Below are 26,960 nucleotides of genomic sequence, written 5' to 3' on the forward strand. Positions count from 1 at the left end.
TGTGTAGGAAGTATTTATATTTTAGTCTAAATGTCTACCCTATAAAAGCTGTTTTTTACGTCGATAAGATAAAATAAAAAAACGTACTTAAACATATTTAATATTGCGAATATTTATTTTACTGTTTCAATAAAAACAAAATAATGTATTTGAACAATATTATATATATATATGTATATGTATGTGTGTGTGTGTCTGGTGTAAAACAATGTGTTAAAGTAGTACTTTAAAAATCGGAAAATATGACTTCGTTTAACTAATTTTATTATCAAAAAAAAAAAACGAAATACACCACCGTACAAGTGTCTCACAAGTAAGATACATATTACGACTTATCTGTGTTTTAGCGGGTTCAATCAACAGTTTCACTACAGTTGATTGTGTATATCAGTATATCACGTTGATACATATATAGCCATACAACTCGATACAAGTTTAGTGTTATGGTATAAGTACATAATATTATGCTTGAGTATAGATCGTTAATTAGATTTCCGAAATGTCGTGAGTGACAGTAAAACTTAAAAACACCGATTAGAAATCGACTGGAGCAATATAATATACAATGAAGGGAACGGTGGAGATGTTTGGTAGATACGTTTAGTTGGTTGAAGTACAGAGAAAGGCCGTATAATGGTATATATATTAACGTGCGTGCGTATGGGAGTCAGTGGAGACGACAGAATCGAATAAGTTTACGAAAGTGAAAGCTTTTCTACTCGAAATTATAGAGAGTCCGCGACTGAGGAAATTTTTCTTTTTTGTTGGAAGATTACCACTAATAAATAATAATTTAATTCGTCTATCATCATGGCCGGTTTACCACATAATTTGCTGTCGTGTCAATTATATAGATTATTCATATATATATATATATATTAATCATATACGCCTCTCTGATTTTGTTACAGTATACGCATACATATTGACATAATATTAAAATATTGATAGACATCGCACACTTGCCGTATCATCAATTAATATTTACTTAATTTATTATAGTTTCAGTTGATTCATAACATTATTAATTGTCGCAACGATTCACTTTATTTTTCTAGGTATTATTATTGTAGGAATAAATTAATGTCTGGAATTTTTAATAAAATTAAATATAACAATTTTAACGAATACAAAACAACTGTCAAACGTGGGAAAAATTGTTTTCGCAAACAGTACTATAATAATATGAGCGGTGGATACCTCGACAGAGTAACTGAGCGTAGTACACCAAACGATTATTCAAAGATATTTTTATATTTTGTACGCAAATAAGTACGTATATATATTATAAACAACTAATTAATTATGTATTTTCCGATTACAATGGACAATTGTACCGCTTCCGTTTTCTCATATTTTTTTCCCCCGAAACCTGAGTCCTTGGTCTGGCTAGAAATATAATGTTATTATATTGTTTAAAGTTTGAATTCACGGTCATGGTTGTAGCGGCACTGCCCTTGTAGGTGTCATGCGCATAGTCGAGGCAATGGTGTCACACGTGACACACCTAAAAAAAAATAAATAATAATTCGTCTTGGCGTAAAACTTAGGAATCGTATGTTAGAGAGTTGATATTTCTCGATAAGCAGCAACGGAAACAATAATAAATTTTAAATATTTTGTAACTACGTAGAAGTACATAATATAACAATGACAAAGATATGATATCGAAAGTGAATAAATGAGGTAACATGAAATGATATCTAAGTATATTATATTATGAATTTGAATTTCGCTAACCTGCACTCTTGTCCGGCTAATCGTAGGTATATATGAACGACAGTTAACGTAGTTTATCATATGTACATATTCTTGAGCTTATATAAGAGTGATGTAAAAATCCTGTTGTAAATAAACCATACACATTTATGTATATATATATATATATCGATTTAAATAACTATTTGTATAACTCTATTAGTTAAATCACGAATTAAGATACATAATATATCGTTATTCATGCTGTATATGTTGAGTTACAATGAAAATATAAATGTATTGAAGTCTTTACCAGTGGTATTATCGACGTGTTATATTATTATTATGGAATATTTTATAAAACATAAGTAAAACTTTTTAATTTATTAAAAAAGATACCTAATACATACGATGGGACACATTAATATATTTTTTTTTGATTATGTATCCCCTATATCTGATAAATATTTTTAAATTGTTTACGATTCATAAAATAATATGATCATGTTATATTCTTGGGCCGCGACTTAAAATTTGGAAACTTCTACTCTAAACTATAGTGATGGAATTTTGAAAAGACAGTGATTTTAAAAAAAAAAATAAAAATATTTTGATGTATTTCTTAAAATATTTCTGAATGGTGCTGCATATAATGTAATATTGAAAAACACGTATAAATTACGAATATTTACTCAAAGAAAAATTTATTTCAGTACATATATCAATATACGTATATACGTTATGGCCTTCAGGTAAAGTAAGAAATATAGAAGATAAATTTGATTGTATGTCCAGTCTGTCCAGATTTCCTATTTTATAGATATGCACTTCTTTCCCTCACACATACACACACGCACATATTAACAGAGAATGAATTGGTTCATACGCTATATAGCTTTGATGACAGATGATTATATATAATATTATATTGTGTTATAATCAATATATAATATATATTATTCTAATGATGATTGATTGATGAAGTATTATTGGCAAACAAGTCGCGAGTGTGCACAACTATCACGCTTTCATTGTGTCAAATTTTTGTTAATGAACGAATATGACCTAAAGAACTGTGGTTATTATTGTACGAGTTGTGTATTATTTAATGTGTAAAATATTTGTACGAGTCGAAAAAATATAAATAGTAATATCGGTGAACTATAATCACGATAAAAACTACTATGTGTATCGATTAGGATAATAGACAATTGTATGTCAAAAATTTAATATGTAATATAATATTTTAAAATAATAAAGTAATATTTATTGTATTAGATCTGCACCGCTTCACCAACATTGTCGAATCTGTTTGTTCCAGCTCATTGAGATTCATAATATTTGTCGAATTATGACAAATTGATTGTCCATTTTATTTAAGTATTTGATTTTGTTTATATAATAACAAATATTATTTTACTTGAATGTTTTTTAAGCATTTTTATAAACTTACCAGTGCATAGGTCCGGACCGCGTATCTGTTTTGCAGTAAATAACATATTGCTTAATTTATTATATTTTTATTATATTTTTTTATTTACTATATTTATTATATATAATATTTCGCCGATATATTGTATGCATAATACTCGTATAATATTATAAAATAATTGTTTAAGTTTCATATCACTTTATCCATTTTTTTTTTTTTTTTAATATTTAAATTTATACAATAGTGCGTTTTTTTTTGTCTGTAAAAATTATGTCGTTTAGGTTAAATTGTGCTTATTTTAATTAATTATTATACGTCTGTACTTTATTTTATTGTGTTATGCTGCAAAATTAAATTGCGATAAGAAGTTAAGATAAGCGATACGTGCTAGAAATTAAATATACGAAAACACCTCAACGAGTCGGTATATATCTATCTCTAGGAGGGCTACAGTCCCCCCAAAAAATTTGACCACCCTTCATTTATATATATACATATAATGCAAATAATACATGATCAATCATATTATGACCAATTGCGGTAGTCTTAGCTAGCTTATACATTTTGAATCATAATATTATGTACGTATTTATATATTATAAATGTGTTGATATTTGTAAACATTTTAGTGAATTAATTACAAGTTAATAATAATTATTTTGTTAAATTAATCGTTATTAACTAGTAATTTTAAATGATATCTAATTGTCATGAACAATTATGAAATATTCATATCATAATAGATACCTAATCATTATCATGAATATCTACGAATGTAAACATTTTGGAAAATAAAAATAACAATTGTTACTTACCTATTAGTTATTACTTATTATTTAATACAATATTATGGTGCAAATTGGTTTTTTGATTTTAATGAACGTAAACATAGTAAAATATATATATATATATTTTATTATCTCGCAATAATACCTAATATCTTACAAATTAATTATAAAATATAAAAATATGAATATCATGAAATGTTATGATGCATTTTTTTATCTTGATCCATGATATTTAAAACTAAATGACAACTATAATTATTAAAACTTGCACTCACACAATCCCAATTAGAAATGTACTTTCGAAGGTTAATCCAAAGTCCAAAGAATGATAAATTTATATAATCTTAACCCATATCTATGTGTAAAGTATTTAAACAATAGCGATGGGTTGGGCGATTATTTTCGTTATTATAATGTATTTGTAATAAACATAAGATGATCAAGAGTACTAACAATATAGTATACATTTGAAACACTATCTGATTCATTAAGTTAATGACGTAAATAATAACGAGTTATCGAAATTTCTTAAAATATATAGTCTCTAATGATATACGAGTATTTTGTTCCATTATTCACTAATATGTTTTATATATTATTGTAATTTGCACATTTATGGTAATAATATTTGATGGGACATTTTTTTTTTCATAATTTCAACAAGAAGAGGTCGTATTAAATTATAGTTTTAAAACTTTGTCATTTTAATATATAATTATTATTATTTGATACACACGATTACATAATATACATTACACACACACACACACACACACACACACACACAATACACATATATTATATATGGATGTAAGTAAAAGTCATATACATCTGTTAATTTATTAAAATCTAAAGTTTTGCAAAATTAAACGTTATTGCACAGATACTCTTTGCGTGATATTGCGCAAACTCGTATATTCGTATAATATATAAATATTTGTTTGTGTAAAATTTAGGTCGACAAATGATATACTATATAGTATTCAGATTAGCTCGATTTGCTAAAAACATTTACAGAATAAACTTCAAATAAATTTATAGTATAGGTACACTTATTTTGTGTAATTGCTATTATATACATATGGGCTATGTTGGCATATAGTATTCATATAATAGTATATTTAGTTTAATTGAATACATAATTGGTATCAGTTCCACGAAGTTCAACCATAATGTACAAGACGGTTTTGTAGGGTTATGTATGTAGTAGAAATTGATAACAATTTTTTTTAATTCGTGAAATACCGGTAATTTTAAATATATTTTGTTTAATTTATACTAACAATTTTCGTTTCATATAGTGAAAAATTAATGTAATGAACTAAATTTCAAAAAGATTATTAATACAATTTGTATTAAAATCGATGCGAAGATGTGATTTTTGTATATATTCAACTGTAGCATTAAGATTGTGTGATGGGACTAAGAAGGAAAACATATTGGGGGCTCACAGTTTGTTTTTGATCATTTGGGACTCCCGCATTATAAATTTGGCCTTGATGACGTTTGTAATGTGAAAAAAACAAGATGTTTTCAAAAGAGCAATTACGGTTTTTATCACGGAAAAATATAGGTAATTTTTAAATTTTAAACGGATACATTAAAATTATTATATTATAATACCTAGCTTAATTTAAAATTCAGTATCATTTACAACTTTTTATTCTGGTGTACAGATTATACAGTATATTATTATATTACATTTATAAATATCTACTTTATATGGTATTGGTACTTGGCCAAATATCTGTTGTCCGTGATGTCATTGGGGTTGGTTTCTAGTTTTTATAATCATATATGATATTCTTGCCGTTGACTATAGTTATGACATTATGTAACGTATATTGATTGGTAAATGGTGATAATATTTATTAATAATAATATTTGAATACTAATGAAATGCAATTCTGCAGGTTATAAAAAATAATATAATCTCGTTGGTTGTTTAAAATTTAATGTGGGTATACAGTGTCGCAAACAGAATAATTTTAAGGCACTGTTGTAAAAATGTTTTAGAGATTCTTGTTGTAAATCAACTTATTCATTAGTTGAGAATAGTTTTATATCCATTATAAAAAAATTTTATAGGTTGCATCGACAACGAATTTGTATTGTTTATTTTTAATTTTACAGTCGAGTTTACATTGCATTGTCGTGTTTCGTATAATATTCAATAATAGGTATGTAGGTGACAATCACTAACCACATTACCAAAAAAGTTTGCACGTAATCATCTTTACATGACACAGTCGTAACGAGAAATCGATTATTTTATATTATACTATTTATATTTTCGATTCCGAAATACGAAAATCGGAAAACGAGTGTACTGACATAGGAACGACGAGCGCTTTTGGTGTGGCGTTGTCAGAAATGAATGTTCAGTACACCGTTATAGAATATGATGTTCACTCGAGGCTCACCCAGTCGCATCGTTCGAAAATACATATTTTTGGCATTATATATTTTAATATTTATACCTATGTTATTTAGAAACTTCAAGATTGACGTAATTCGACTCAGACTATTCTGTTGCACATACTATCTATATTCTATATGCATTAAACGACGATATATGACCATTGTTTTTTTGATTGATATTGAACGGTTTTATGGACGTAGAGAAAAATGTCAGCGGCGGTGACCGCGTTTTTCTCAGACTGGCTTAAGATGGAAATTATTTCTGTTCTATTCGACTCGTTTATACCAGGCACCAGTGTATAATATTTATACTATTCGGTAAATTTCTAAATTTTTTCATTTAGGATAAAAAAAAATGTCTATAAATTATTATTTTTTAGTATGGACTATTATGATAATTATTTATTAATAGTAGCTCGATTTTTTTCACGAGAAGACGTAGCGTCAATTTCTATTGACGAACTGTCATTGATAACAATACATACATATTATTTATATGTTATAATATGCAAATTATACTTATACTTTATTATTTACTTAGTATGGGACAACGATTTTTATAGTCATGTTTTTGTAATTTATCAGTAATTACTTTATGATTTTAAGAATTTATACAGTTTGAATTATTGTTAACATATTTGAGTGTTTAAAAGTGACCTATTGCAATTAAAATACGTGTTATACCCATACCAATAAGATGTAAATAATTGTTATAGGTGTATATTTGTAATAGCGGCCATGTGTGAGTCATAATATATTCTTAATAACGTATTCTATTAACTTATTGATGATTAATTATTATCAGAGTTTTAAATTTATATTTACACATACTAAACACATGATTATACAACACTAGAAATGTTAAGTGTTTGTACTGTTTGTAGTTTAAAAGTATACATTTGAATTTATTTTATCTTTATAAAGTATCTTTATATTTTTATTTCTTAAATAATAAGGTTATATATAATTATATTAGAACACTGGGTACCGTTCGAATGTATATAAAATTTTACATTATGTTTTGTGTAAAATCGCAAATATCACCTCCAGCATACGTAGGTACATTATTAACCCTATAGTACTCCCTCGTTAAAAAAATAAGAATAGTTTGGTTCACATTTTTATTAAATTTTCCTAATCAATGTTGTGTACATCATTTTTCCTACGTACACGTCCTACTCGATAGTTAAGGTTATCCGGTATTGAACAGGATAATGAAGTTTGAACAATAGATTGAGAAATTTTAAAATATTTTTCAAAGTTCAAGAATTAAAAACTGTTTACATTTTTTATTTCTTGTTTCTATGATTTTAGTATTTGTTCTTAAAATGAAAAAAAATGAAATACATTAAAGTATTTCATGATATATTGGAATGCTCTCTGATGGTCAACAATGATATAATCATTCTGTACATCCACGATTACCGCTGTGTATCTTCGGATGCCCTGATCATCATGAACGGAAGCCCTGCCGTAACTCTCACACACATCAAAAACAGAAATGACACGAAAGTATAGCCGTATCATATTTGTCTCGGCAGCGATTGCAGTCAGATCAGGTAGCTCGAGTTCCACTTTGTCGACGATATCTATCGTTATGATTTAGGTCATCGTTGCAGCTGGGTTTACCTTACTGTGTGTACATACCGCTTAGACGATATGATGTATTTGGCGTGACGTTTCGGTTTCAATATGCTAAAATCTGATTTCATTTATAATAATATATTGCAGTCTATATGTATAGCTCGTATTAACGTCTGCTGTAGAAGACAGGCCGCGAATTTATCGGTTGACGATAGTAAAAATATGATATAAGCATATGATTATAATATCACATAATATATGTGGCGTGGAACGAAAAATCAATAATATATTGTTCCGATCCTACGATGTGATATGACTGATTATATTATTTATATACAGTTTCGACGGAATATTAGTTTTTCATTTACCGGTGATACCGTTATTGTTTTAGATTTCCAATCGATTAGCGCTATGATGACTATTATTATTATCATATTATGTACAACAAAATATAATAGCTGAATTACTCATCGTTGCTGGGCAATAATACATAAAACAATGCTAACGATGACAGTGACGTGATTTTAAGTAGTATTTTTGTTTAAATGCGCACGTTTTAATGGAAATCTAGCCTAAGTGTTCCAGGATTGATTTAGTGAAATTATTTCAATCAACCTGCTGTGTATGCTGACTTACTAAAATTAAGTGTTTTTTATCTACTTTTGGTGATATGAAAGTGTATAGTTGCAGTTATTTCGTATTCGTTGTTAATTTATTACTATATTATATTATTATTATTATTATGATAATCGTATTTTTTTTTAAATATTTATTGCATATTCTTATCCATAATTGTATATTGCGTACTTTATTTTTAGCTTGTACATTATAATAATTACATCTAATTGCATTTTGGAAGAAAAACTATGTTAATACAATTATTCAAAAAGTATTAAATAAAATATAATTCATCTGCAGTTTACAATTGACATAGGAAAAATTTTAATTGCTTGATATAATTTATTTTTTTTAACATTGTAAAATGTATATGTTCAAATGCGCTTCGGCTAATATCAATGGTATACAATTTGCAACTTTAAAATTTTCTATTTTACATAATTTTAAATTTAAGGGCATACAATTTAAGTTGAATTTTAACATAATATGGTGTATATTATAGAACATATGGCATAATATAATATATAAACTTACCAAGTTTGTCCTGATTTTTATACTGATAACAGTTTTGTGATTGTTTTCTAATTGTGATGATGGGTTTATACTCGTTTACATTTATATTAATTACTTATATTAATAAAAATGTATCTTTTACAAAAGTGTATTAATTTTTTACATACCATAGTACAGTAAAAATATTTTGAATTTTAGTATAATTTATATCGTTAAACATTATGCCAATTATTTGGGATCACTAATCCATATTATTTACTTTAAAGTAAAATATAACTGTCGAATGGGTGTGGTATTATAGCTGGCACAAGCGCGTGTACATCTACCGAAGACGCGTTAACGCTTAATTATATATATATCACAGATTAAATAGTTAGATTTATGACAATACACACTTAACGATCACATAATATTTTCTTTTTTTACTTTGTACGTATATTATAATATATTGTTATGTGCTCTATTGATATGTATACGATATATATATGGTATTAGAGAAGCCGAAAAGGGTGTGGAGGCATAAATATTTTTTGAAATATCCAGTCATTCATATGTGTATAGCTTTTATAGAATCAAACATTGTGCTCGTATTTCTAGAAAATAATTCATAAAAATAAGTGATGAGGTTTATCCCTAGATTTCTCTTCTCTTAACCTCTCTGAGACTTAAAAAATGTATGATGATTCAATAGTGTTTGAAATTGAACCAGTTAAATAAATGCAAGTGTGTATCTAACTTTATACACACCACAACAAGCGCCGTTAATAATTAAAATTTAAGCGTGCGATACACACGATTATTGTGTACATTATTATGAGCGAAGTTTGAGCAAATCGTTGAAAAATCGATTATTTGCTACCTACTTACTTTGCTCGATATATCTCCATAGTTTGTCCGGCTAAACGTTTTCTCAGCGATCTCGAGCATTGAATGGCAGAGCAGACTTTTATAAGTGTACGTGGTAGTTATTTTTTAAATGTTGAAACAGTAGTATTGTACTATTCAAAATATACATAATGCATATTACAGAGTTATAAATGTTATAATATTATTTTTGCACTCGTCACGTTTTAAGTATAATTACGAAACGGCGCCAAAATAATAATAAATTATAATTTATTTAGAGCGATCGTATGTTGAAATTACATAAGTAGGTATTATGTATGATGTGTATGTGTGTGGGCACACGTTTTATACTGAGATTCCTACTTTCGTTATATAGTTGTTCTCTTACGACATTTGCGATAGAATCGTATCGTCCTCTAAAAAAAAAAATAAAAAAAAAATACGAATTTTCTAGTCAGTATTCTCCTACGTACCTTTATACGTTGTATATTTGTATTTAATAGGTATATAAGTACATTTCGTAGGTGTAATATAAGTACTTATATATAGGTACATGATGTAGGTGATATAATCATACCTAAATCGCATGGAAGATTTTCCAAACATGACTAATGTAGTTTATAGTCAATAACGAAAAAAATAAAAACTAGTTCAGACTTCTTTTATCGGTCTGTATAATATGGCTTTATTAAAATGTAATAAATGATCATAATATATATATATATATATTTTCCACTGTAGTCTAATTAATAATGTATGGTTTTACCAATTTACTTATCGTTCCGGACTTCGGAGAGATAGCATCATGATGTACAAGCTTAATTCACATTATATAATATATCGTTATACATATAGAATATAGATTAAGAAGATACAAACTTTACGCTGTGCAGTATTATTAGGTACTTCATTTTTATGCTGAGTTCAATGTTTTTATATTTATATATCTATATTAATAGATAAAACATTTAATATATAGAGCGTACACTATAACAGTAGGTATAATATAAAGTCGTTATACTCGATTGAAATTATTATGATTGCAACAAATGCTAATAAGGATTTTTTTTAGCATATAATAGACAAGTACGAATTTCACATTAAAAATATTAAAATACACACACACACATATATATATATATTTAGCATATATATTTACATTTCAAGAAATGTATCGTTTTAATTATTTAGGTATATTTAAAAATTCGAAAAACCAAAATTTGAATAAATTTATAATTAAATGAAAAAATAGGAGTTTTCACAATTGGTAACACTCTGTATAATTTATACACATATGAATTAGATATAATAATAATTTAGTTATGATGCGATTATCAGATTTATTATATTAGTCGTTAATTATTAGTAATGAGTCATAGATATTCGTGGCTTATTTATTACTTATATTTTGTACTTTCTTTCATAACATGATTTATATTATTCGTTAATAAGTTTAGTTTTTTCTTGCTAATTTTTTTTTTTTTTATCGAATTTGTTGTTTATCTGCCATAGTATTAATTTGTTATTACAATGATGATGACAGTGACTAAGGTGTAATCGCGTTAATGTATTACAAAATCTTTTAATATGTTAGCGCCACATACTAGTCATCATGTATTATAAACTTATTTTATTTATGTATACAACAATTATGGCGATTTAAAGCTACTTAACATTTTTTTTTATGTACTTGCTTTGACCGTCGTCATGCACGTATTTAATAAATTGAAAATAAATTGACTATACGCGCGTGTCGTCCTCGAAAATATTGTAATTTTTTAAGGATTTTAAACACTTCTATATATTTATATTATATATACTTAGTATAATAACAGACAGCAGTAGTTTCCGTTTCAAAATCAATTTCCCATATTATAATATTATTTATATACGATTTGTGTGAATTAATTATCGCTATTTACGCATGCGACATATACCTATGCCATAACATGCAGCTACAAAAATAATAGGCTACAGACATGTTTGTATATTATGTATAATAATAGATTTAATAATGAAACAAAATTCTATAATATTCTAAATGTTGACTAGTATATAGAACACAGGGTTAAAAACTCAAGGTTGTAACAATATTGATTTTATACAATTTATTGGCTATGATAATATTTTACAAGGATTGGTGTGCAATTTCCTCGATTAAATGTTTTATTTATATTCGTAAAACTGTATAAGTTTAAAAATATATTATATATTATTGGAAAATTAGCTTGTCTTAATTTGTCCTAGAATACACGATAGATAGAAATATTCATTTGAAATAATATCGTTTCAAAAATTCATTCGTAAATAATAACCCTGACCGTTGCAATTGTTATATTATATTTGAATTGATTTAGCTGATTCAGATTTTTACAATTTTTTATGGACACTGGTCTATCGAAAATATTTTGATGTTGTTGGCGATGAGTAATTTAATTTGAAGTAGGTATTCAGGAAACATAACCTATTGTTGAGTATGGTTTTTATATTTTCAAATAACGAAAATGGCATATTGGGTTGTTTAATATATTATATATATGAATAAGGCATATTCAAAGGATATAACAATTATTCAACTAGCATGAGCAATTTTTAAACTCTTCAAATATAGATACAGATTTGAGATTCACTATTTTTTTTTTACATTTATATAATAACAAGTATCGACTATGTAAAATATTTGTTATGACATTCACTGCGTAGGCAAATAATTCGCAGGAAAACTGAAAATTTAAATTACCAATAACAAACTATAACAGAAACAAAACATCGATTAAAATGAACCTCTTTATTTAATAATTAAGATACATGTTTCAAGTATATCAGAGCTAAATTATAAAATGTTTTAATTTTCCTAATTTTTTACTGAACCAGTGAGCAGTGAGTCGTGGAGATTTATACCAAAAGTATTCACTATTTATACATATCCACATAGATTAATAAAATGTTAGTCGTTGGACAATTACATTTTAACTGACAATTTTATGCATATGTTATTTATCAAAATTATTTAATATTTTAAAGTGTAAAGTCTCTTAATTTTAAATTTCTGAATTTTAAATATTTAAATGAATACTGTAGTGTACCTTGAAATGCTGCCCTTGTTTGGTGTAATCTTCGAAAAACGGGTGACGCGTTTCATCGGACCATATATGATTAGCCTGGCAAATATGTGTACAAATACAAGATCCGTTCTGTTGGAATATTTTTACACACTGCAATATGGATACTATATCTGCTTATCATTGAAATGTACTCTCGACGACGATTCGATAATGGTTTGCTAAAGAATCGAATGATACAATTTAGGTGTGAACGGTTTTCACGAAAAATTTTAAATATTGAATAAATAAATAAATATATATATATATATATACCTTGTGTAGAATACACCATTGAGTATAATATGTATATACAGTATCTATTATCTATACCAACAGGGTTGGGTTTATAATTTTTGAGCCCTATATAAAAAAAATTATGGGCCTCAATAAAACTTCTCACTTATTCCTTCAAATTTTCTTCATACTACAATTAAAAATTTAAAGCAATTATATTTCTGCATTGATTATTTACAAATAAATAAAATAAGTAGTTGTTTTTTCTATTGCGTTGTTATCGTGATAATGTATTGAAATATTTTTAGTAATTTTTGAAATTTATTAGTTAAAAAAAAAAACTTTAATTCATTTTATGGAAGGTCTTAAAACAGTAGGGCTCAATGCATTTTCTTCTAATGCTCTCCGTCAAATTCGGTCATGTATACCAAAAGATAACACCTATTAAAATAGTCTTGGTAAATTTCATAATGTAGATATAAAAGTAATGCATGGCCTTGCAAATATTTTACCTGTATTATCGACATACCTGCATTTAATGTATACAGGTATGTTTTTTTTCTATTTTATGTACCGCAAACATTGGGTACTTATATCAATATATATTATAAGTCTATGGTTTGGATCTACGACAGTACTACCGTCCAATGAAATATGTACCTAGATGAATTTTTTTGTGATTCTCGTTTATAATTAAAGTGGTTAACGTCTTTTCAAAGTAGGCTTAAAATTGAATTAAATAGTCGGCCGGAAAACATTTGACAGTAATACTGACAATTGTAATTGCATTTTAGGATGCGTTTAACGGCAATTTATACTTTATACAGCCTTCAGCCGTCAGTATTTCGATAGTAATAATAATAATCATAATGATAATAATTTGTTTAGTTTTTTGAAAGAAAATACGATGTATATATGTCTGACCCGTAGACCGTGTGAACCGTTCGGAATAAGCCAAATTGTTATCGATTCGTTTCGGAACAATATATATAGTGTTATTATTTTTAGTTGAAAAAACACAGATTTTGTCACCGGTCGGTCAGTCATTGAGTTTTCGCTATAGTTCTGTAACGATTATTTAGTGTACAAAATATATAATGTAATATAATACAATATAATATATAGTCATAATAATAATTAAAAAAAATATATATTCTATGACAAAATACGATCGAACCACAAGACGCCGAGTTGTGTTTTTATAATAGGCGCGCGTTGTACTCTTAAATCGATGTCGGGTGAAGGGAGGATGGATATATAGGTGGAGAGGGAAAACAATTTCCGGTCTAATGATTTTAGATGTATTTTTGTGTTTTTTTTTTCGTGTGGATACACCCAAAACTGTTGTCGTTTGATATAATTCATTTTTATTCGATTCGGTTGTAGGCTCATGATTTTTTTACCACATTTTTAAATTTTTCCGTCATTATTTTTATTTTATACATTTACACCGTGCCTAGATTTCGACATTGTTTATTATTATTGTCGTGTACACACGTACAGGTGGTGCGTAACTACTAATCGTGTAGGTGTAATAATATGACGTATGGCTGTGTATAGTGTGTATGAACTGACTACAGGTATCCTAGTATCGATGAATGAGGAAGCTAACGATAAGTTATAATCGGATTTTTTAACACGGTCGGTTTGTTGTTTTGTCGGCTTTGTCCAAGGTATTTTTTTCTCGGTTTCACGAAACTTCATAATCGTGTATACTGTAGCATAATATTATTAAAATATAATATTAGGTACATGAATATATTATTCAATCAAGTGCGGGATGAATAATTTGTATTTGCAAATTCCTATTTATAACATTGTTAGCCGGTCTTAGATAATGTATGTTTACTGTTTGAATTCTAACATATACTTTTTATTCAACGTTTCTCCTTTTTGTTTGAAAATCAAGGAATGGGTAAGAAATGTTTAACGCCTCTGTTAAGTTTTTAATTTTTATGCATCTCACCTTCCCTTTAATAAAAAAAAAAAATCTAAAGTTTAATTTTTACAATCAGCAATTTAATTCAATTAAAAATAAAATTCTTTTATTTAAGTCCAAGGTGAATTTTTATTTCCATTATAAATCATCAATTTAAATTCTTGTGTGTTTTTTTTTTGGTACATTATTTTAAATTATTTTTGATTGTACGTAGTTACTTATACATATCACTGCGATAAAGTTATGGACATTAAAAATTAAAGTCACAATAATATCGCCCCAACCCTCTGAGAACCTGCTTAAGTAAATTGCCCCTTTTAAATCAAAAGGTCCTACAATGGGTGCCGGTGGTACCTAACCCAACACAAGGAGTTGTTAAATATTAAAACGATATATAATCTTTGTCATTATTACAAAAAGTCTAGGTGAAACACTTCTTTCCCAGTTTGCTCACTAAGAATACATTATCAGACCAATAATTATTAAAAATATTAACCGTTGTAATTGTAAATAAATACAACTATTTCTAGATTTAAAATCTACACAAATATTACGTATGCAATACAATAATGCAGACGATTTCGTAATTTATTCATTCGGGTCGAGAGTAAAAACATTTCGTTAAAATCCAGAAAGTCACTCTACGCGTTCTTTTATATAATATATTATAACATATACATACATTTTTCGTTTCACTCTATATAATATTGTCATTGCGTAACTTCGGTGTTAATAAATTGTCAAATATTTGATGATAAACTTTATGATTTATTTAATTACACTTAGTATGGTTGTTATCAACAACGAAACGTTTTGTTTACAGTGATATTGATATTTGATATTCATTATTTGTTATTATCACGGGTAGCCTCGACTAACGTGTTATCATTATTTTTTTTCACTATTCCTGTAATAGTTGTGACGGGCAACCGATGTACGTTGCAGAGCATACTTTTGCACACCCAATAGTCGCCGCGGTATTGTGTTAATCACAACCTATGACGGTATAAGTAAATATTTTTTTTTTCATCGAAAGTATCATCAAAAATCCGAAACCATCACTTACGTACACGACTTAAGCTTACTTATTAATTATCATATTATCGGAGGCATTTATTAACGAATTAACGAATAACTGATGGTGGCGGTACGTCGGGCGTTGCACAACGCCGCGCTCGTTTTTACAGATGGTTGTCGGACCGCGGTTAGGAAAATTATATGATATACAATCGATTCATGCTCGGAGTTGGAACGACGACTATGAAATTATTACGCATTTGCTCGTTTCGCTCGTCGGATCGAGAGATAATTGTGTTTCCCGAGATGCGTCAACGAGTAACGGTGTATATGCCTATATAATAATATACTATGTGCTCGTCGGGCAGATGATTTTTTGCCGGAAATCCGACCGAATCTCTCCGTCACATCGTTAAATACAATAAACGCGCGTTTTAACGGACAACCGTAGTTCAAAATATTGTATATGAATCGATCACTTCATGGTTTTTGAAAAATCCGCTAGCGATACCGACGCGGCGATCGTCGCAACTAAGATTAAATATTTTAATATCCTTCAGATATCTCTCGGCTGTAGTACTTGTTTTACAATAATGCCGAGTACTGCAGCACTACTACTGTTTATTAAAATGTATGGTTTTTCAAGTCTGTAAGCTGTTCGACGATAGCGGTCTGTTTTCGTTTTTAATTTCATCTCTGCCATGGCGACAGTAGTGATAATATAATAATATGTCGCGTGTGGCGTGCAGTCGTAAAGCAGCGTGCGCGCACGCGTGTTTGTTATACTCGATCATCAAAAATAATAAAAATGATACTATAAATAATAAATACACACTGCAGCGCGTTCCAATCACCATAGTAGTAGCTCGTTGAATAATTAATATCAATTTATCGCACGGATCGATCGCGACCGCCGACTCTCGGTGTACACAAATATAAGCCCCCCCGAATGTACTGACTGAAGATAATTGGAAACGAAAAAACTCCGAGCAATTATACGCGTTTCGTCGTCGTAAAATGAAATAATTGTCTTCGACATAATACGCGCCTAATTATTTTTAATGTATTTGTACTAGTACACACTATACGTACCTACACATTTTCGAGAGCCGTTCAGCTACCAATGTTATAATTGTTAGAACTTATTGTTTGGGTCATCGGGGCCGCAGAGCGATTAGATTCCAATTCAAATCCAACCGTACGGTAATTAGAATTTTTTGTAAAAAAAAAAAAAAAGAGAGAACAATTAACTAGACTTCTAATTTTTAAGTTTTTTTAAATATTTAAATATTTATATAAATATTTACATCCATTTCGATCACATGTATTGCACCTTATTGATTTGGTGATTGACTGAGCACCAATAATTCGAAGTCATCTAAATGATAAATGATTGTGTATGTTGTATTGTTGTCATTATTTATTTTAATATAATTTGTCATCAAATCTATGTGGTCGCAATTATTGTCTGTAGGGTAATGTTTTTAATTGTAATCAACCGATATCTAATGCCAGCAACGTTAGCAATATTACATCCAGCCAAACTAATTTTGCATTATTAGCTTTGATACAAGAGTCAATTAACTAATCGACTATCAAACAATAATGTGAAAACCTTTTCTGTGCTTGTTTGTTGGTATTTTACGATAAATTAATTTTAAACGAGTTACGATCATTTTTAAATTATTATTTTTTACTTAGGCACCAACTATTTATACACTATAGATACGAAGGTTTATTATCTTTAAGTTTGATAAAAGGTTAATTCAAACTGTTATTAAAACCAAAAATACAAAATCGATTCTGCTGAATGCAAATTCAATAATATGTTGTACGTTTGTGAGAAAGAGATTATAGATACTACGGAGGACACACTGTGACTGAAATGCGTCCTCTCAACGAGAAATAGCTGTCTTTAAACCGCTGTCAAGAGCGATGGCTATAATTTTTAGATGATAATAATTATTATATTATGATAACTATAATGGATATAGCACCATGTATCCAAATGGTATCATAATAATAATAATAATAATAATAATAATAGTTGAAATTTTATCGTAGTATCACATCAATTATAATTTGTCATTATTTTTTGTTGTCGTAGTCGTGGGCGGCACACATCCACAGCAATAATAATAATATAATATATAACGTGCACGTGTCATCGGTCAGACAAGTACTCGACATGTTCTATATCAACGGAAACGATTAATTTACTTGTCTCATACAAATAATATAACGGATTATTTATTGTTTATCCGCGTAAAAATGATAAAATTTCAAATTATTGTAACATGTATATCGAGTGTTCTTGTGTGTCACATATTATTATTGCAATCCTAATTTATTATTTGAATCACACACCAATCGATTAATACGAGTGATTTTCTTACGGAGATGAACTGTAATATGGTTTATTGTTTATACGCGTAATTTAACCACTCGAGGCTGCAAAACTCGTTCCCACGACGTTCTACACTTGTACCGCTCATTATATAAACGTCCGGAAACGTGTGACGACAATATTATATGTAATTGTATAAATATATGTTGTACAAACGTACTATGTAATTATACGCGCATAGCAACGTGTCCTTTATCAATGGTCGAGGAAGTATGGCAACGCCGTGCTATAAAGATTTGTGTTAGTCATTAGTGAATTAAGTAAATAATTAAATATACTTGGAACTTTTGTTAATATTGATATTATTAAATTAATAAATTGTATATTAATACTATAATATTCTACAGGTGTATGGGGACGTTTCAGTATATCACATAATATAATTATATTTCACTTTAAATTTTATATTTTACATAATTAGAAGATATGTGCTGTATAACAATGATAATAATTTAACCAATTAAAGTTTTTATTCAGGAATATTAAAAAATATGCGAATTTTTTGATTTTTGACGTTTCACAAAAAGTACACAACGATAATCAAACCATAGGTCGTATTGAATTTGAACTTTATTTACATAAGCTGTAATAGATGTCTAAATTTAATAATCACCCTTTTGTTTTTTTAGTATTTTTTTAGTGTTATTAAAGTTTATTCAAAAATTTAACTCTATTATCAATGTAACCTAAATAAAGTTTCTCTCTTCCACATGGAAAAGAAATGATATGAATTTTAGTGTTCTGCGATGCGTGATCGTCTTTTCTGTACAGTCATTTTTCGACTGTTTAAATGGTTTAATTTTATTCTTTACGCAAGTAGAAATTGTCTGTATTTTGCCCATTAAAATAGATATCCGACTCGGACATTCTTATATCTCGGTTTGAGTAAAATTTTCTAACTAGCCTAATGGCAGCCAACTGTGGACATTAAGATATTGTATACCATGTTATAATATTATAGTTTACAATTTACTATTATTTTTATTATTAATTATCAATATGTATTAATTCATTTAAAAAAATGAAAAGCAACAGGGAGAGTGATTATCTTCAAGGGGAAGCATGAAATCACATCAAATATCAACTTTTAATTTATTGATCAAAATTTAAGTATTGAATTAACCACATTGATATTGAATCATTTATACCAATTGATTTTAATTTAGCAATTAAATCTATGTGAAACGAGCCTAACGTGTATTAGATCTGAGTAATAATGACTTTACCTATATTATATTACATACTTATCTCAAGTTTGGATTCACCATCAACTTGTGATTGGATATGTAACAATATGTTTTTTTTATTCATATTGTCATTATGTTTTCGATTTGTCATCGATTGTCATTATCGAATTAGATTTTGTAATACGCCAACATAATAATATTTTAAATCTTAAATACTACGAAATATTATTCTATTATGATATGTCACCGTTGTAAAAAGTATTACACATCAGCAAGACAATAAATTGATAACGATGTTGTTTGTTTTTCAGCTTTCCGGACTAGCACTGTTGGCCTTGGGTTTGTTTACCCGGTATTATTCAACAAAAACTGAAGAGCTGGCCAATAAAGCATCCGGAGATGCAGCTGGTCTCGCGGCTTTGGCATTCATCATCATTGGCGGCGCTGTGTTTATTGTATCGTTCTTTGGCTGTTGCGGAGCTATCCGGGAAAGTCATTGCATGATTACAATGGTATGACATATAATGTATTATACTATTATACTAATACACGTATACACACACTATAAAATAGGATGATCTATTAACCTGGCAAGTCATTACACTAATTTTAAAATCGACCATTGTGTTTTAAAAAAAATAAATATTTTTATATATAATTTGAAATTTATTAGGAAAATTAGATTATTTTGTTGATCATTTAAGAAGTCGGAATTTCGTTTATTTAAAATAAATATTTTTGCTACTTAACCTTTTTAAGTTTTAATCATATCTTAATCAATAATTCATTTAAATCTTTTCAGTACACACATTTTACACTTTTAAACCCTTCTTTTAAATTCTTTCTCGATTGATACATTACTTAAAATATAAGAGTAGTAATTTTCTTGAAACATTATAAATGTAATATGAATATTCAGTCAAAAAGTTTGTATGCTCTCTTTTGCAAGAATAGTTTTTTCCCTTATCATAATATTAACGTCATTCAAATGCCTCGAATACGTATGTTTTGTTGATAATAAATTGGTCTTTTGAATTCTTGTGTTTATAATAATAATCAATTTCTAATCTTTGTTTAGATGATTATCTTAATTTTCTAATCTCATTGACTATAAGCTAATGGTTATAGTTATAAGTTTACTAACTACGATCCCTCTTTTTCACTCTAAATTACATAAATATATTATCTACTTTTTTGTGTATTAATTAGCTTTTTACAATAAATTACCCAATTTTTTGAGCTTGTCCTGAAATTTTGTAAAATAAAACAAATTATAACAACTAAATATCATGTATTCCTTCGAATGACCATTTATACGTACGGTTGATTTTATTCGGATTAAATGTAATTGGTTAGTCGTGCGTACCGATTTAAAATTACAGGTTGTATGAATAAGCGATATTTTGTTTTTATTTTACGCATCCAGTTAAAATATTTGCTGCTTATATGTGATTTATAACATTACGTTGAATGAACAGTGAATCAAAAAAGTGTTTTTTAAATTTAATATTTAAATTAAATACGCCATTATTTAGCTTTATGAAGTTTAAGCAAAATTTCGGTCTCTCAGTTGTTTTATTATTTCCATGAATTATCATGCGTTCCCAGGAATTATCCATTCTTAACTTCGGGAAATGAACATAATTTAAGCAAGCATTTTAGATTCTGAGTGAAACGATGAATGTATTGATTTTATCATGATATGTTTTTTTTTTTTTATGAATTAATCATGATTTGTTGTTGATAAAAAAATTTGATATTCAATAACGAGTGTGGTTTAGGTTTAGATATAAAATCAGATCTAGTTTGTACTTTGAATAGGTCAAACTTAAAAATCCCCAGTATTTATCTGCAGTCGAATGCATGGTGAAAACTAATGACTCCGTTGTGTCTGTACTTACGGAAATAATGGATATATTTTTATTGTCGTCAACCGATGAGCTCAGGTACCATCGTTTCTGCGGCCGTACATCAGAGTTATTTCGGTCAGTCTCGATATCGTTGTCTTCTTTTTTTTTCTTTATTTTACGTTTAAGGTGTTTTCCGGAACGTTTTTTATAAATATTTTTTGTATAGAATGCACAAAAATCTTTAGATATAGTCTATTTCTATTACATAATATGAAAATAAATATTATATTAAAAATTGTCCCCATGAAATTCTATAAGAATATCGCCCTCACAAAAATTACGAATAGCATAACAAAATACTATAAAAAGCCATTAGGTGTAATATAATTGAAATAAAATACTTCCCTTTTCTAATTTAATCATTAATTATTTTTATATATTTTATTGAAAAAAACATTTTTAATTTTAAATTATAAAATGTTGAATACCTGTTTACCCGTATAGTAACTATTTCTTGATTTTTATTACTTTAATATATCATAAAGTATACTTAGTGATAAGGCTGAGACTGACAGACAGTCTTCGCTCAAAATCGTTTTTGTACACAATTATGTATCATTGAGTTTAAATTTAACTCACTTATAGCAGTGATTTACTCGACACCTAATGTACAATAAAACGTTACTCATTTGCTTATATTTTATTATTAAATCTATAATAAATTTACTATAGTCACTAGTTATGTTTTTAATTGAGTTTTATTTTATCCTATTACTAATATATTACTATATTATAATTTATTATGGATTAATTAAAATATGGATTTTGAATATATTCTTAATTAACTTTTAATGCATATAATACACACTTACTATACATATTATAAACTGTATAGTTCAATTATGAACTTATCAGATCACTTTCCATATTGACATATTCGTGGTTTAAAGCTATTTGGTATTTAAAATAATTTTATTTGCAATATCATAAAATATTCAGTGGTCTTCGGCCTAAATAATACTCACCCTATATGCTACAGTGTCACTGAACTTTTTATACTTTAGTCCACTACTTATCTCACTCCCAACTATTATCAAATCTAGGGTATGCACATATTATATTAATTTAATATACTATAACGATGCTTATACAATATATTTTTAGTATGCAATGTTCCTGTTGGCGTTCTTCCTGTTGGAAGTAGCTATTGGAGTTTTCTTGTACGTGAACCGGGGACAAGTGGAATCGATCACTCGAAAATCTTTAACTACAGTTTTTGATGATTATTCAAATAAAACGGAATCACGCGCTTTTGTTGATGAAATACAATCTGACGTAAGTATATAAACATTTAAATTTGTTTTTTTTTTATTGTCGTTGATATAATATAGGCTCTTAAACAAGTGAGATTGTGATTTGTATCGTGGTTTCCTAATTCCGTTTATGTAAAACGAAAACATATGGGTTAATAACCGATAATTAATAAATATTCCAACTATGGCCAATACCTATGATAATTTATAAGTTTTAATTGTTTTTTTTTTGTTTGTAACAATGTAATTGCTATATGTGAAAAAGTCATAAAGTTTAATTGATTTTTGAGATTTCGAAAATATATGGATGGCACGTGTTTTATAGAAGAGAATAAGAAAGCTTGCTTAGCACAATAGACAGCTTTTTCATTTTCATTTATAGAGAAATAATCAGGAATTTATTCAAATTAACCGGAGTTATCCTTGTCGTAAGAGTTTTAAGCAAGAGAAATATGTTTCTGTAGATGTAGATAAATAATTAATTACACGGCTCATTTCACCAATTTTCATTACAATAATTGAATACACTGTCTTTGGAATAAAATTAAATATATTATTAGGTTTACCAATCTATCTATTTTATTTTGTCAAAGCAATTGCGATCGTTGTGTGGATCATTGGTAGTTTATGAGTGAATCATCATTCGTGGATCCTGCAGGTCAATAGGTCTTTGTACTTTATTCCTGACGCTTTCAATAAACTTTTGAAAACAGTTACATTACATTAGTATATTATGTGTATATAGTGGTGTGACAATTTCAGATATTATTTATACACTTGTTTTCGGATTATTCAGATTGAAACCAAACATTTAATAATCGATTCATTTTATGTATTCTTAGTTCCACTGTTGTGGTGTAGACGGACCAAACTACTGGACTGAACGTAACGCGGCTGCTATACCCCACACTTGTTGCCTCAATGATGGCGGTCAAGGAACGACATGCTCTAAGGCCCAGGCGTGGCAGGATGGTTGTCTGCAAAAGTCTATTGACTTGGTTAAGGACAAGTCAGGCATGCTGTTCAAGATCATTATGGTTATCGCAGGTGGAGAGGTAAGCATGACTACGAGTTGAAATGTTTACTTTATACTATATAGCTTAGGTTTGTAATGAAAAATAATGTAGCTAAGAACTATGTAAACGTGATAAAAAAAAAAAAAAAAAATTGTTTTTGTTATATTACAATATTACACATTATTAGAATCTGTCTATATTAATATTACGTACATATTTATAGAAAAATGTTGTTAGTTAACATTTTATCTATTGACATGGTTATCATAGGTATATATTATTTAGTTAATTTATTTTAAATGACTTTTTAGTCTAAGTAAATATGAGTTGTATTTACTAACGAATTTCTTGATGAACAAATTATTTTATATGCTGAGATTTTTAAATTTACTCAAAAAAAATAAAAAAAAAAATAGCAATATCTGGAACCAATAAATTTGGATAATAAATTTAGATTTTGACTGTGGTAAATATGTAATAATATTTATTTAAAGGGGATTAACTATGTAGTTTTAAAAAATATCTAATAAAATAATATATGATACATACATACTCAATTGGAGTCTGTAATTCTGTCGAGATCAAATAATAATATAAGACGTGTTAATAGATAGTTAAAAATTGATAATTTATCCTTCTGAATGGCTAGTTTATACATTGTAGAACTTATAATGATGATAATGATGTAACCAAAAATATATATATTTACTTAAATCCCATGTATTATTTTGTTTCAGTTGATCGGTATTATTTTCGCGCTGTGTCTGGCTAGCAGCATACGGAATGAAGAACGTCGACAAGGATACGCTTAAAAAATGTGGCAGCGAAATATGATACATAATTATACAAATTAGTATACATTTTTGTCATTCTCTATCGAAGAAAACTATTCCCTTTTCTTAACATATTATAAGCCTTTTTGTTGTCCTGATTCGAAACCATCCAACGAACCAAAATCATGATAATAATTTTAAAATTTATTTTTTCGTGTCACAATATAATACATAAACACTCACAAGCACACACACACATAAATGAACTCTTGAATTTTGATTTGTAAAATAATTTTTTTTTGCGTTTTATACCTGATATAATTTAAACATCTTAATAAATTATTTATATATGTTATAATAATGTACGAAAAAAAGAAAGATTACGATTATGTATAAAGCACTTTTTTTTTATCTTAAGGTATTTATTAATTGTAAAAAATGAATATCTGTTTTTATTTTTATTTTATAAATTATAATATTATTATAATGATTATAACTTTTATTAAATTATTCTATGTATTCAAGTAGAATATTTTTGTTTTTTTTTTTTTTTTTTTTTAATTTTCTTGATTATAATTCTATACATTATTATACAGATTGTAGTATTTGATGTCAATCCATATAATCCCAAATAAAATTTCCATTTTTGACTTCTTTTCATCAATGGCCATTGCGTCCATAGACGGACACGTGTTCTAATTGCCTAATCATTTGTTTTTGGTTGCACGCTCACACACATTTTAACGATTTAACGGTTGACATACAAAATAATATTATAGTAAGCTAGTACCAATGTAATGATATTATAATATTTGCGATTTTTTTTTTGCCATAAGTTAATTTAACCTCCCATATTACTATAAGAGAAGCATAGATTACAAATAGTCATATATGTAGATATATTATGAATAAAATATAAAATATCCTTAAAAATATGATAGACCGTCTAGAATAATTGTTTTTCTTATGTATTGATTAATTATAAACATATATGCATAACAGTAATCTATTCTTAACGACGAAACAAATTTGAAACTAATATTATAATACAAGCATACAGCAGAGCGAGTTCTCTGATTTTTCTTTTAAAGCACAACAAATATTTTACTTTTAATTAATTAACCTTATCGTGTCGAATTTTCGTATCATTTTTTAGCAGGTACTGTGATAGAAAAACCATTTTCAATGTTAAAAAAATTGTTGTAATTTGTATCTTCCTATTATGTAAATAGATAGTAATTTTAAAAATAAATGACTGACTCACGGTTGATAAGTATGAAAATTTAATTTATAATAGTATTATAACATTAATTTATCGTATTAAAAATATTTTACATAATAATTCGTACATGATTATAAATAATTGAACATTATAAACAGTAGATTGATTTTGTCAAAAATAATTATCATTAAAGTTTTTGATTTTCATATTCTGTTAATATTTCAAATCAAAATATATTCAAATGTATTGAATATAGTCTGATGGTAGACTATTTAATGTGCTTGAAATGCTATATGTTCGTGGTAAAAATTATAAAATTCTGTAACTATTCGTATAAACGCGCCAATGTTCAAACAAATCAAATTTAGTCAATCAAGTCTAGGTATTAACTTGTATTCAATGTACACAAATCATAAACATAAATAACTGAAATCGTCGACAGAAATAAATATAATTGCTGTAATTTGACCACGGTTAGAAAAAAAATCAAAGTGATTTCAATGGTTGGTGATGACATTAAATTTTTTACTTCAAAGTATTTTTTATTTGAATTTACATCCTGATTACACATTCATACATATTAGTTTTGTCAAAAAGTAAAAACGTTTATAACGATTAAATTTAAATACTTCTATTTGTTTATATAACATGTTAAAAATACGTTTGTAGAGAACCAGGTACAGGGTTATTTGGAAAATAAATTATTAGTTGAGGGTAAGGTTGTTGATTATTTGCCGATTTGTGTTCAATACTTCACAATCTATTTATTATAATTCGTTTTCCTCATTGTTTCATTATATTTATTAGTATACAATATAAATATCTTTAACCTTATACATTTCAAAAATAGCCATTGCAGATTATGGTAGTATTTTTATCACATCAATTGTTTTAAAGGTGATTGAGTTATATTTATCAGTTATTTTTGTTCCATCTACAGTTTAGAGTACTGGACAAGCCTAATATGAAACACTGTATAATATCTGACTACCCCTGGG

The 26,960-nt window shown here is 27.5% G+C and overlaps 1 protein-coding gene across 1 annotated transcript in view; it reads left to right on the forward strand.

The window, feature by feature from the left end:
• LOC112602601 (CD63 antigen-like) overlaps positions 1 to 24,998 on the forward strand; it is a 33,681-nt gene extending 8,683 nt beyond the window's left edge. The window contains exons 2-5 of the mRNA XM_025350767.1: positions 20,100 to 20,300; positions 22,803 to 22,973; positions 23,794 to 24,006; positions 24,705 to 24,998. Of these exons, the coding sequence (XP_025206552.1) occupies positions 20,100 to 20,300; positions 22,803 to 22,973; positions 23,794 to 24,006; positions 24,705 to 24,779 (660 nt within the window). The 3' untranslated portion in view covers positions 24,780 to 24,998. The remainder of the gene's footprint in view (positions 1 to 20,099; positions 20,301 to 22,802; positions 22,974 to 23,793; positions 24,007 to 24,704) is intronic.
• The last annotated feature ends 1,962 nt before the right edge of the window (positions 24,999 to 26,960 follow it).

This window comes from Melanaphis sacchari, unplaced genomic scaffold (genome assembly GCF_002803265.2).
Source record: "Melanaphis sacchari strain LSU unplaced genomic scaffold, SCAv2.0 Contig8_pilon_pilon, whole genome shotgun sequence".
NCBI lineage: Eukaryota > Metazoa > Arthropoda > Insecta > Hemiptera > Aphididae > Melanaphis > Melanaphis sacchari.